Source organism: Odontesthes bonariensis, chromosome 15 (assembly GCF_027942865.1).
Source record: "Odontesthes bonariensis isolate fOdoBon6 chromosome 15, fOdoBon6.hap1, whole genome shotgun sequence".
Classification (NCBI taxonomy): domain Eukaryota; kingdom Metazoa; phylum Chordata; class Actinopteri; order Atheriniformes; family Atherinopsidae; genus Odontesthes; species Odontesthes bonariensis.
In genome coordinates, this window is record NC_134520.1 from 27,366,445 (window position 1) to 27,379,076 (window position 12,632).

A 12,632-nucleotide genomic window follows, 5' to 3' on the forward strand; every position below is an offset into this window, starting at 1 on the left:
TGTGTCCATCACGTGAAAACCAGTGTGAGTTGCTTTATTTAAAAAAATGAATTTCGTGTTTTCAATTTATAGGAAGCAGTTCGCCGCCTGCATAACTCACCGTGGCATTATAATCCAGGTCAAGGGTAAGAATAAGTGAATGTTCTCCCAATATCTAGTTGAGTTGGACCCGATGTTACGTTACGTTAATGCAGTTTTTTTTATTAACCATAGGACTATTGTTTTTACAGGCTACTGTCACCTCACAATATGGATGTAACGAGTCGCTTGAAGGAGGCGGTGGCAAACAGTCCGAACTTCAGAGAGGCAGACGGGGACACTATCGAGGGTGAGCGGCGCTGACTTTTACCACGGCTCTGGCACTGATACTTTTAAGCACTGGTCATTTTATTCATTCCTCTTGTTTGTTTGTTTATAGCTGCGTGACGGACCTGTGTGCTGTGCTACAGGCGCGTCTTGAAGCCAACCCGAAATACTCCCAGTCTCACCACAGAAGAGTGAAAGAGAGTAAGAACATATACGCTGTCAATATGACTTTTGTTACTTTATAGACAAGTTGTCAATATGCTGTGCATGGATAGACTATGTTTTGATTATTTATTGGTTATTCCAACAGCTCCCAGAAGCCAGCTTCTGATCCAGGATGAGGACGTCTGACAACTCCCGCAGACCCTGCAGGGTCCGGAGTAATGCGAGGAATGCGGATTCCAAACGGCGGCGTTTAGGCTTATTGTGTATATTGTAGGCTACAGCAGTGTGTGTGTATAGTTTTCAATTCTTTATTATCAATATGGTTCTTATTACAATGTAAGCTATGTACATTGTGTGGTGTGGCAATAAAAGCGCTTTAAAAAAAAAAGGTTCCTTTTTCATTCTCAATAGATTCACATCATTCATGCCTGCATTAGCCTAGTCATAGTGCAGCTTATAAGAATGACGTGAATATATGAAGTACACAAACATCCCAGGAATATTAGTAATCATAATCACAATTATTAATCATAATTGCTGAATGATATGCCCATATAAAGTATGCATATATTAACCTTATTGGCCAATGGGCGGTCAGCTTTACAAGAGCTTTTTTATGTAATCACGTGCCTTTTTTGTCCAATACCAGCGAGGCCAGTGAGAGGTCCAGGCACTCTCACAGCGGGGTGCTAATCGCTGGGCCATTAGCACCCCGCTGTGAGAGCCCGCCGCGAGTCGGGTTCGTTTCCGACGATTTTCTCGCTCAACAAACTTAAAGTTTGTCTGCCTGCAAGCGCCCAGGTGCGTCCGAAAATTAGGCAAATTCGCGGAAGTTCACTGCCGTCCACAGTGACACAAATCCCTCTTTTCGTGCAGTGTCAACAAAAGACTTCGGTACCGACAGAGATTGAGCATTCAATTCTGGAATCGATGGAAAAAGGAGTATTTGATGGAACTTCGTTCTGCACACCATGTAAGTACTGTAGTAAATCCATCCATACAATTCAAAAGTGGAGATGTTGTACTAATCCATGATTCTATTCAACCCAAGCACATGTGGAAAATGGGACGGATTGAGGAGACATTCAGGGGAAGAGACAGAAAAATAAGATCATGTGCTATTCGGATACCTTCGGGAATTGTGATTAGAAGACCTGTACAATTGCTTTACCCTCTAGAAGTGGATGAACATTGACTTCCAGCAACTTCATCGGGCCGGAGTTGATCACCTGTTCTCCTTGTAAGTAAATTAATGGCTGTCAAAGATGGGAGAGAGGCAGCTTTTGAGGTGTCAGAGCAACTAGTCTGCAGTTATTTAAACCATGAATGATAGACTTTTTGCAGACTGGGAGGATAACAGGTTTTAGGCAGAATGTTTTATGTGACAAAAAAACGAACATAGACACCAAAATACACTCGTGCATGCCGCCATCTTGGAACCAACCTATGTATCTCATAGACACATAGGTACAAGATATGTATTCATTTGTAAACATATAAAATCAAATCAAAGTGTTTGGAGGAATATGCAGTGATAAGATAAACTGTAGAAATCTTCTAGCAAAATGATCATTCCAATCCAGTGATTTCTGTACTCTTTTTTTTTTGTCTGTTTGTTTTAGAAAGTGTCAGGGTCTGTGTTTTCTGTCCGTCTTGTGTGGTTTTTGTCCGTCTTTAAGTTTTATTTTTATGTTGGGTGATGCCTGCTGCTTCCAGCAGCATCCACAAGATGCCGCCTGTGACAGCACTCCTGAGGAATGCTGAGTCACTAATCCTTCTCACCTGCGGCTGATGAAGAGGATGATTGCTGGCCTTCTTAAACAACTGGCAGACGTCTCCTCCCCGCCTGAGTGTTAACTTCCCATGACCCTCCTTGTGCCTCCTGCGTGTGCCGTCTGCCCCGGGAGCTCTGTGGGTGTCTCCCCGTCGTCTCTCTGGATCTCCTCGTGTTCCCTCACGACGCTGCTGGTACCACCAGTCAGACGCCAGCCCTGTGCACTCGTTCCTCCTGTCCTCCTCGTACGGATTCCCCTCGGGACGCCACAGAACTTACCCAACCATTTGACGCCCAAGTAAGGACCCCTCCGTTGCTTTATTCCGCTCCCTCGACCACCTCCACTAACTCTCCCTCTGCCCACAGTGAGACGATCCCGTCGGCTGATCCAGTTCGTGTTTTTCCACTTCTCCTTTCCCGATCATCCAATAAAGACATTTAACTGATTCTTTGTTCCCCTGAGTCGTGTTCTGCATGTGGGTTAGATCCCTTAAACCCACCATGACAGAACACTCAGGCCAAGCAGATAACCCAGCAGACGCGATCAGGCGAGCTGTATCAGAACAACGCTCTCAGATCCAGTCCCATGACGAGGCTTTGAGAAAGCTGGCAGCCGCGCAGGCCGATATGTCTCAGCAGCTAGCTGAGATACTTAGCTTCCTGAAGGGCTCAACCCCGCAGGCTCCAGTTCCGCCTCCGCCTGCAACCCCGGTTCAGTCATCGAGTTCCACGTTTTCCAGGGTCAGTCCATCCACACCAGAAAAGTTTTCGGGAGACAATAACCAGGTAAAAGGATTTATTCTTCAATGTTCAATTCTATTCAACCACTCAGCACATAGTTTTCCCACAGATGAGTCAAAAGTGGCTTATGTTATATCTTTGTTGACGGGAGGAGCCCTGGAGTGGGCTGAAGCCCGATTTCCCAACCCCCTCGCGTATGGCTGTACATTTTCAGAATTTCTGAAGGAATTTAGATCAGTTTTCTGTCAAGAGACTGACAATACCTCCAGCTCCAGAGACCTTTATGACTTAAAGCAAGGAAAGAGGAGTGTTTCAGACTTCGCTATAGAGTTCCGCATTAAAGCGGCTTCCTCAGGTTGGAACTCAGCTGCGTTAAAGAGTGCATTTTTTCATGCTCTGGACGAACAGTTAAAGGACCTATTAACCACCTTGGATGACCCCGCAACCCTGGATGAGTTGATCAGTTTAGCCATCCGGTTAGATAACCGATTACGCTCTAGAGCAAAGCAGAAAGCTCGCCGGACAGAGACACCTCGATTTCCCCCAGTAAGCCGCCCAGTCCCTGTGCCTAACTCTTTTAGTCTCCCCACAGCTGGTGAACCAGAACCAATGCAGCTTGGGCATACTCGCCTAACACCTGAGGAGAGACAGAGGAGGATGCGCTCTAGGCTCTGCCTGTACTGTGGAGAGCCTAACCATGTCATCGCCACCTGCCCTCTACGTTTAAACAGGCAGGCCCGGCAATAATGAGGGGGGAACTGCCGGAGCCACAAACCACCCCCAGGTCCCGTCTCCTGTTTCCAGTCACGCTGTTCAAAGAAAACGAACCATTTCCCTTTTCTGCGCTTATTGATTCTGGATGTGAACAGAGTCTTATAAGTTCTGAAGTAGTCACCCAGTTGTCTCTTATTACCGAGTGTCTCTCTGTTCCCCTTCGAGTCTCCGCTCTGGATGGAGAAGCGCTGCCCAGGATCACCCATCGCACCAAGCCCCTCCGTCTCCTAATATCAGGTAACCATTCAGAAGACCTGGTTTTTTCTGTTTTCCCCGCAGCCAGCTCCCCCATCGTTCTGGGCTTTGACTGGTTGGTCAAACACAATCCATACATTAATTGGAAGGATGCCACCATCGAATCATGGTCCCCCCTGTGTCACTCAACCTGTCTCCATTCCGCTGTGCCAGCCAGAGGTTCCACCTCCAAGGTCTCAGACAAACCGCTACCTGACCTGTCTGACGTCCCCAGTGAGTACCATGATCTGTCCGTTGTGTTTAATAAAGACAAGGCCTTGTCGTTACCTCCCCACAGACCATACGACTGTGCTATCGACCTGCTTCCCGGCGCTCCCTTGCCGAACAGCCGCCTATATAACATCTCCAGAACTGAGCGGCAAACTATGGAGGATTATATAAACCACTCGCTGGCGGCAGGTATGATCCGCACCTCATCCTCCCCCTTAGGGGCTGGCTTTTTCTTTGTTGGGAAGAAGGATGGCTCCCTTCGGCCCTGTATTGATTATAGAGGCCTTAATCAGATAACTGTTAAGAACAAGTACCCGTTGCCCCTGTTGTCATCTGCCTTTGAACCCGTACAGGAGGCCACAGTTTTTACTAAATTGGACCTCCGTAACGCTTATCACCTCCTCCGCATTAGAGAAGGTGACGAGTGGAAAACCGCCTTCAAGACCCCCATGGGTCATTATGAATATTTAGTCATGCCCTTTGGTTTATGTAACGCCCCAGCCTTTTTCCAAGCCCTGATCAACGACGTCCTCAGAGATTTCATCAATGTCTTCGTGTTTGTCTATTTAGATGATATCCTGATTTATTCCAAGTCCCTGGCAGAGCACAAGGGACACGTCCGTCTAGTCCTCCAGCGACTATTGGAGAATAAGCTGTATGTCAAAGCTGAGAAGTGCGAGTTTCACCGCAAAACCGTCACGTTTCTGGGTTACGTCCTGGAGAGTGGACAGGTCAAAGCGTCGGAGGATAAGATCAAGGCGGTGTTGGATTGGCCCAAACCTGAAACTCGTAAACAGCTCCAACGTTTCCTGGGTTTTGCCAATTTCTACCGCAGATTTATCCGAAATTACAGTCAGACTGCCTCCCCTCTCACAGCTCTCACCTCGACCAAGACGGTGTTTTCCTGGACTGCCGTAGCCGATGCAGCGTTTGTTAGATTGAAGTCTCTGTTTTCCCAGGCACCTATCCTCATCCAACCAGACCCCTGTAAACAGTTTGTGTTGGAGGTGGATGCTTCCGACACGGGAGTTGGAGCAGTCCTCTCCCAAAAGTCTGACAAGGATCTTAAGCTCCATCCATGTGCTTTTTTTTCCCGCAGACTCACGCCAGCCGAACGTAATTATGATGTGGGAGATAGAGAATTGCTGGCAATTAAGTTGGCTTTGGAGGAGTGGAGACACTGGTTGGAGGGAGCGGAACATCCTATAGTGGTTTGGACGGATCACAAGAACCTGTCATACATCCAGTCTGCAAAAAGATCTAATCCTCGCCAGTCCCGGTGGTCCTTGTTTTTCTCTCGGTTTAACCTGTCCATCTCCTACCGTCCAGGTTCCAAGAACGTCAAACCTGACGCCCTGTCCAGGCTCTATTCCCCTGATGACACAGAAGAGACCCCGGCGCCTATACTCCCACCTAGTTGCTCGGTGGGAGTAGTAACTTGGGAGATTGAGGACATCATCCGTCAGGCCCATCGTAACGATCCGCCCCCAGAGTCATGCCCACCAGGTAAATTGTACGTGCCGACATCCGTTCGGTCACGGTTCCTGCAGTGGATCCATGCATCCAAGTTTTCCGCTCACCCTGGCAGAAGCCGCACAATTGGGCTGATAAATCGGAGATTCTGGTGGGCATCTGTACATAAGGATGTAAAGGACTTTGTCTCAGCCTGTCAGTCATGCTCTAGGAATAAGTCCTCCAGTCATCCTCCAGCGGGTCTCCTTCAGCCTCTGCCAATCCCTAAGCGACCATGGTCCCACATCGCTGTGGATTTTGTGACAGGTTTGCCCACCTCTAAAGGTATGACAACCATCTTCACCATCATTGACCGTTTCTCCAAGGCTTGCCATCTCATTCCACTTCGCAAACTTCCCACAGCTAACCAAACTGCCCTGTTGTTGATCAAACATGTATTCAAGTTGCACGGTATTCCCCAGGAGATTCTCTCTGACCGTGGTCCCCAGTTTATCTCCCAGGTTTGGCGTCAGTTTTGCTCAGCTCTGGGTGCCAAGGTCTCACTGTCCTCCGGATATCATCCCCAGACGAATGGGCAGACCGAGAGGATGAATCAGGAGCTGGAGGCCGCCCTTCGTTGCCTCACATCCTCCAGCCCTGAGGATTGGGCCCAGTACTTACCGTGGGTTGAGTATGCGCACAATAGCCATGTTTCTGCTGCCACTGGTTTTTCCCCCTTTGAGATCTCCTTAGGCTACCAACCGCCTCTCCTGCCTTCTGATGAGCAGGATATCTCCGTCACCTCTGTGCAACATCACATCCGCCGCAGCAAGAGGATTTGGACGGATGCTATCGCTGCCCTCAATAACACCGCTGAGCAGAATAAACGGTTGGCGGACCGAAAGAGGACCCCTGCCCCTACGTACTCCGTCGGCCAGAAGGTATGGTTATCCACCCGTGATATTCCACTCAAGGGGATGACTAAGAAGCTATCTCCCAAGTTTGTTGGCCCGTTTGAGGTGATTGCGGTTATCAGCCCCTCAGCGGTGCGCCTCCGTCTTTCCCCGGCTATGCGCATCCACTCAACATTCCATGTGTCTCAGATCAAGCCCATGTTGTCCAGTGAACTGTACCCTCCGGCCGAACCCCCTCCACCCGCCCGGGACATTGACGGCCATCCGGCGTTCTCAGTCCGCCGGATCGTGGCTTCCCGTCGACGAGGTCGTGGCTTCCAGTATCTCATCGACTGGGAGGGTTACGGCCCGGAAGAGCGCTCCTGGGTTCCTGGCTCGTTCATTTTGGACCCTGCCATGATCCGAGCTTTTGAGGACTCCCAGGCCTCGTCCTCTGGTCGGCCGCCAAGTGGCGTCCGTTGAGGGGGGGGTACTGTCAGGGTCTGTGTTTTCTGTCCGTCTTGTGTGGTTTTTGTCCGTCTTTAAGTTTTATTTTTATGTTGGGTGATGCCTGCTGCTTCCAGCAGCATCCACAAGATGCCGCCTGTGACAGCACTCCTGAGGAATGCTGAGTCACTAATCCTTCTCACCTGCGGCTGATGAAGAGGATGATTGCTGGCCTTCTTAAACAACTGGCAGACGTCTCCTCCCCGCCTGAGTGTTAACTTCCCATGACCCTCCTTGTGCCTCCTGCGTGTGCCGTCTGCCCCGGGAGCTCTGTGGGTGTCTCCCCGTCGTCTCTCTGGATCTCCTCGTGTTCCCTCACGACGCTGCTGGTACCACCAGTCAGACGCCAGCCCTGTGCACTCGTTCCTCCTGTCCTCCTCGTACGGATTCCCCTCGGGACGCCACAGAACTTACCCAACCATTTGACGCCCAAGTAAGGACCCCTCCGTTGCTTTATTCCGCTCCCTCGACCACCTCCACTAACTCTCCCTCTGCCCACAGTGAGACGATCCCGTCGGCTGATCCAGTTCGTGTTTTTCCACTTCTCCTTTCCCGATCATCCAATAAAGACATTTAACTGATTCTTTGTTCCCCTGAGTCGTGTTCTGCATGTGGGTTAGATCCCTTAAACCCACCATGACAGAAAGATTACACCCTAACTATGTGAATAACCTAATAATATGTTCAGTTCTACCTGTGTTGAGGTAACAACATAATTATATTTCAAATTATTCATAACTCTCAGATGAAGATTACATTTTTGTTCAAAACATTTTTAAATGTTACAAAATCAATTTCTTTCCTTTTTTCAGCCAATATTTTGTTTTCCTGTTAAATACAAACAAGACTTGCACAGTATTACTTGGAACTAAATAACTATTACATTATTAATTATTATTAATTACAATATATGAAATCACAATATATGAAATCACAATATAAAAAACCTTTTGTGCATCAAGAGTCTATTATCTCTTCCTCCTTCACAGTAGATTCCTCCTTCTATTCGCTCTTCTCCATCGTGTGAATTCGATCGTGTGAATAAAACGTACTAGTTGTGTTTGAGTGTTTCCACAAGTTATTAATCTTTTAACTTTAAAATCTCAACATAGAACAAACAAAGCCCTTTCTTTCTTACCAGGTCGGTCAGGAATTCTGAGGAGAACTGGTGGAGCCACGGCATTGGAGACACTGGCAGTTACTATGGTGACAAAGCTTGTTGCAGGGTCAAGAGCAAGTGAGCACATGACAGCATCCTCTGCTTCACAAACAACAGGATCAACAGGTGCTGAATCATTCACCTTCGTGTTGTTTTTCTCAGACCTAGAAATGGATGAAAAATTGCTTCAGCTGCTAATTTATACTGGATGATTCTGAATTTAAAACATAGAACATGTGATCAATACTACTTATTAGGGTGCCAAAGATACCAAAAGGATGAAGATAAAAAAAAACGCACAGAAGTGCTTGGGGGGTTGTGGGTTAATCTTCTGTTTTTGGTTGTAGTGATCTTATTTTGGATTTATGACTTCAAGTTTTGTGTGTTGGTTGATTTTGTTCACGTTTGATCTTCCATGACCTGTATTCTTGTTTCATTTTCTACATTTGCTCAATGTTCTTAGTTGGTGCTGCTTTCTGATGCCCCTGTACACCTGGATTCCGTTAGCTTTTTATCATGTCCTGTTACTCTTTAACTCCCGCAGTGTAAATCCTCCTGGTTTTCCTTTGCTCCTTGCCAGTTCTCTGATGTCTTCTGCCTCTTCAGTCTGCCACTCAGTACTATCTGTACTGTCTTTGTAACCTCTTTAGTTTAGTTTTTCTTTCTTTGATCATTTCCCTGCTTATTCTGTCCCTGCAGTTTTGTTAAGTTATTCAACCATCAATGGTTTACCACCATCCTACCCTGCTCGTCCTGCATTTGAATCCTCCACCTCCCACTTCATCATGTATGGTGTGTCTGGTGAGTGATTTACAGCTTCAGAATCGCTGATAAAGTGATTGTTTTTTTTTTTAAATTTTAGTTTATTTCTTTTTTCACAACAAGCATTTCAGAAAAACGTTTGGAACTTTACATAATATCTTATCTCTGTTAAGTGCATGTTAGATCAGTGGTGAACTGCCACGAGCTGATCTCACTCCACACATCTTCCTCTCTGCTGATCAGAAGTAAACAGAAGTTTGAGCTCACAGTGAGCAGGCAGGAAAGATATGGGAACACACAAAGGCCTCATTCACTCTCCATGGAAAAGCGGAACACCAGAGAAACAATTAAAAGGAAATAACATTGTACTTACAGCCTTTGTAATCTGACCACGATGCGACTAGCATTCAGGGATCCAGATGGCTGGCCGTTAGACTGAAGATCACAGGTTAAATAAAACCAGCTTTCACTGATTTTGCACAGTATGTCCAAACAGGTGCCTAACAAAACATTACATTTGCATGTTAGTTGACTGTGACTTCCAAATAAAGCCTTCTGAGAAAACAGTCAGGCTTAGAATTCTGAAAACTAAGAAGCCTCTGCTATGAAGCTATGAATACCGTATTTCCTCGAGTTATAGCCAGGCTCCTAATAGTAGCCGGCCTCGTTTTGTAACCGGGTGTTGTGAAAAATCTGAGAAATAGACACCGGCCCCGTTTAGTAGCCGGCCCCTTTAAAGCTGCAGTCGGCAGGTTTTCAAAATTGCGAGTCTAAAGTCGGAAAATTCGAACTGACACAACTTTCAGGTCCCTCCCCCAACCTCTAACAAGCTCCGAATCGCCCCCAAACCCCTCCCCCTCTGTGGACGAGGTTGTGCACTTGAGTTCACACCAGTGTGAGCGCACACAAGCTGGGGCAGACTCACGCTCAGCAGCGTGTGCACAAGCTGTGATTGACAGGTAGGATTCCTCCACCCTAACTTGATTGGTTAAAAACAGCCGGGAGCGCTCGGTTTTTGCAAGCATGATTACAGGCTTCAGAGGGAGCTACAGATTTCGTTATTTTTCCTAAACAGCCTATTTAATATTCTACTTCCAGAATCCCATGACAGTTCAAGCTAATATGACTAAAAAAAAGTTGCCGACCGCAGCTTTAAGTAGCCGGTGCGTTTTACGACAGACGTGAACGGGCGGGGAGGCGCCCTGTCAGTGAGGAGATGGAGGCTACTCTCACTTGCTGGATACAGGAAAGAAGGAAGAGATATCTGAGAGTGAGTCGACGAATGATTCAGGTTAAAGCAGCCGAACTTTTCCACGAGATGTCAGACTGCCGTGATGAAAACTTCAATGCCAGCCGGGGATGGCTTGAGCGTTTCCTGAGGAGAAACAACTTCTCCCTCAGGAAGCGTACAACGCTGGCCCAGAGTGATGCGAGACATTCAATTTCTAAAATCGTTAACTTCATCACCTACGTGAATCACAAAATCGCCGAAAAAAAGTTGAAGGACTCGGATGTCATCACCATGGACGAGACCGCTTGCTGGTTTGACATGCCCGGTCAAACCACAGTGGACACCGTGGGTGTTAAAAGTGTTAAAAGTGTCCCAAAAAAAAGGGACATGTAAATTAATTTATGAATTTAATAAATGTACGGTATAAAATGGAGCTTTGTTTTTTTTGTTTTAGAATTAAAAAAGAAAAAAAGAAAAATAGAAGCCTCCCTCAAATAGTAGCCTACCACTATTAATAGCCTGGTAAAAAAATAAATAAATAAAAAATAGTAACCCCGGCTACTATTCGAGGAAATACGGTATTTATCTGGGAAAAAGTCATGTCTACTAGCAGAAATCTGGTGCCAGGTCTCCTGCAGCTTGGTAATTTAGCCACAAAGGTAAAAAAGAATTAAACTCCAACTCTTAAAAAAAAAAAAAAAAAAAAAAAAAAAAATCAATAAAATATTTCAGTATATGATATAAAAGAATCAGTTATAAATGTGGCAAGACAAAAAAGGTCCAGTGTATATTAACATTCACTATACAGGAACTCAACATATAGGAGAACAAAAGATGAGCACCGTGTTTGCAAATATTTGCAGTCAAGAGGCACATGCTGGAAACTCAGTGCCTCAAGCATTGATGCAAGAAAATCCTTCAACCACCATCATGTCTTAACATCACCTCATGTTCTTCCCTTTCACCTACACACGCAATATCAAGAGAGTATTTCGTAATAATGACTGAAGTGGACTGACTCCTGTTTACTGTTGCAACTAAAATACCCCAGTATTTTACCTCCTCGCAAGCAAACAATTAATCAAAGAGGGCAACCAGGGTAACTGATGTGTGGACTGATAGAGGGAGCAAGGAATCCTTAAAAGTCATTCAAGTGTAATGAACCTGTCAGCCTGAACTATGGGGGCATTGTTATAAGGGACAGGTGATGTCAATGTAGCATACTGAATGTTTTGCAGCAAAACTTGACAAGCCAATTACTTATTCTCAGTTGCATAAACAGAAAAGTATTTCCAACTGTGACAATGTTACAGACAGATACAATAAACTCTTACCGCCAGAGGGCTTATGAGGCTGTGATTCTGCTGTCAGGCTCCTGAAATTGCAACGGGGATGGTGTGGGAGGTTAGTCTCTGATGAATTCGTACCACCTTCATCCACACTGAGGTGGGCAGGAGGTGAGTCACAGCACAACGTATCCTGCCATGGGAGGTCAGCTACACCTGAGTAAAGAGAGGCTCCGTACTCAGGCTCCAAACACCGAGCACCTGCCCACAGAATGGCAGGGGGGTTAGCTGAAGTTCAACATGCTGACAGGAGGACGAAACAACTGCCATGGTTAAGAGAAAGCTTTTTTTTTTTTTTGTGTGTGTTTATGTGTTTCGGTTACTCAAAGTCTTGTAACTTAAACTCTTTCAGAGGTGCCTTCCATATATTTTTGGATTTCAAATAGAGGCAACATCCACTGGTTAAAAAAGTCTGCATTTCATAAACAAAAATTAATAGTTTGGAAGGGTGCATTAATTTTCATGATGAGAAAAGAAACCGTACAATTTTAGGGATTTTACATTAATCTAAGAATGCTAAATTCACATCTCATTCCTGTCAAATGATCTTATTACAGATGTAAGAGCACTTGATAGCGAGAGTGTGGAGGTGGCTTTCCATTGTCCTGTATATCTTCAGTGATCAACAAACATTCAAGGGGAACAAAAGATAACTGAGAACTCCGAGAAGCCCAAGACAGATCTCTGCTGAATGTTGAATCAGTGAAAAAGAAAGCCTCATGTCAAACTGTCAGAAGTTTTGAGTCTTGTTTTTCATCAATGACTTAAATGCAGGAGAATCGCTGAAACTTTTGTGTGTCAGAGTATTCTGATACGAAAGAAAACCAATTCAGACGAGCAGTGCATTCCGTTAGCACGTTGTAGTTTTATCTATAATTGAGGAACAAAATCTGCTCCCAGTCTGAGCTGCAGCATCATCACCTCTACCACCCCATGATTTTTTTAAGTCAATACGAATGTCCCTCATTAAAATGATTCACATCCAGACTTACAATGTGTTGTTTGATTGTTTTTCCTCTTTTTAAACATCACTAAATCTATTAGTTTTACAAATGAA

At 45.7% G+C, this 12,632-nt stretch overlaps 1 protein-coding gene across 2 annotated transcripts in view; it reads right to left on the reverse strand.

Annotated features, from left to right (window-relative positions):
* Nucleotides 1-12,632, reverse strand: part of LOC142400692 (leptin receptor-like) — a 71,779-nt gene that overhangs the window by 23,731 nt on the left and 35,416 nt on the right. For both annotated transcript variants that reach the window (XM_075485797.1, XM_075485796.1), the window contains exons 4-6: nt 11,564-11,776; nt 9,372-9,498; nt 8,216-8,400 (exon numbers count right to left, since the gene is read on the reverse strand). In XM_075485797.1, the coding sequence (XP_075341912.1) occupies nt 8,216-8,400; nt 9,372-9,498; nt 11,564-11,776 (525 nt within the window). The remainder of the gene's footprint in view (nt 1-8,215; nt 8,401-9,371; nt 9,499-11,563; nt 11,777-12,632) is intronic.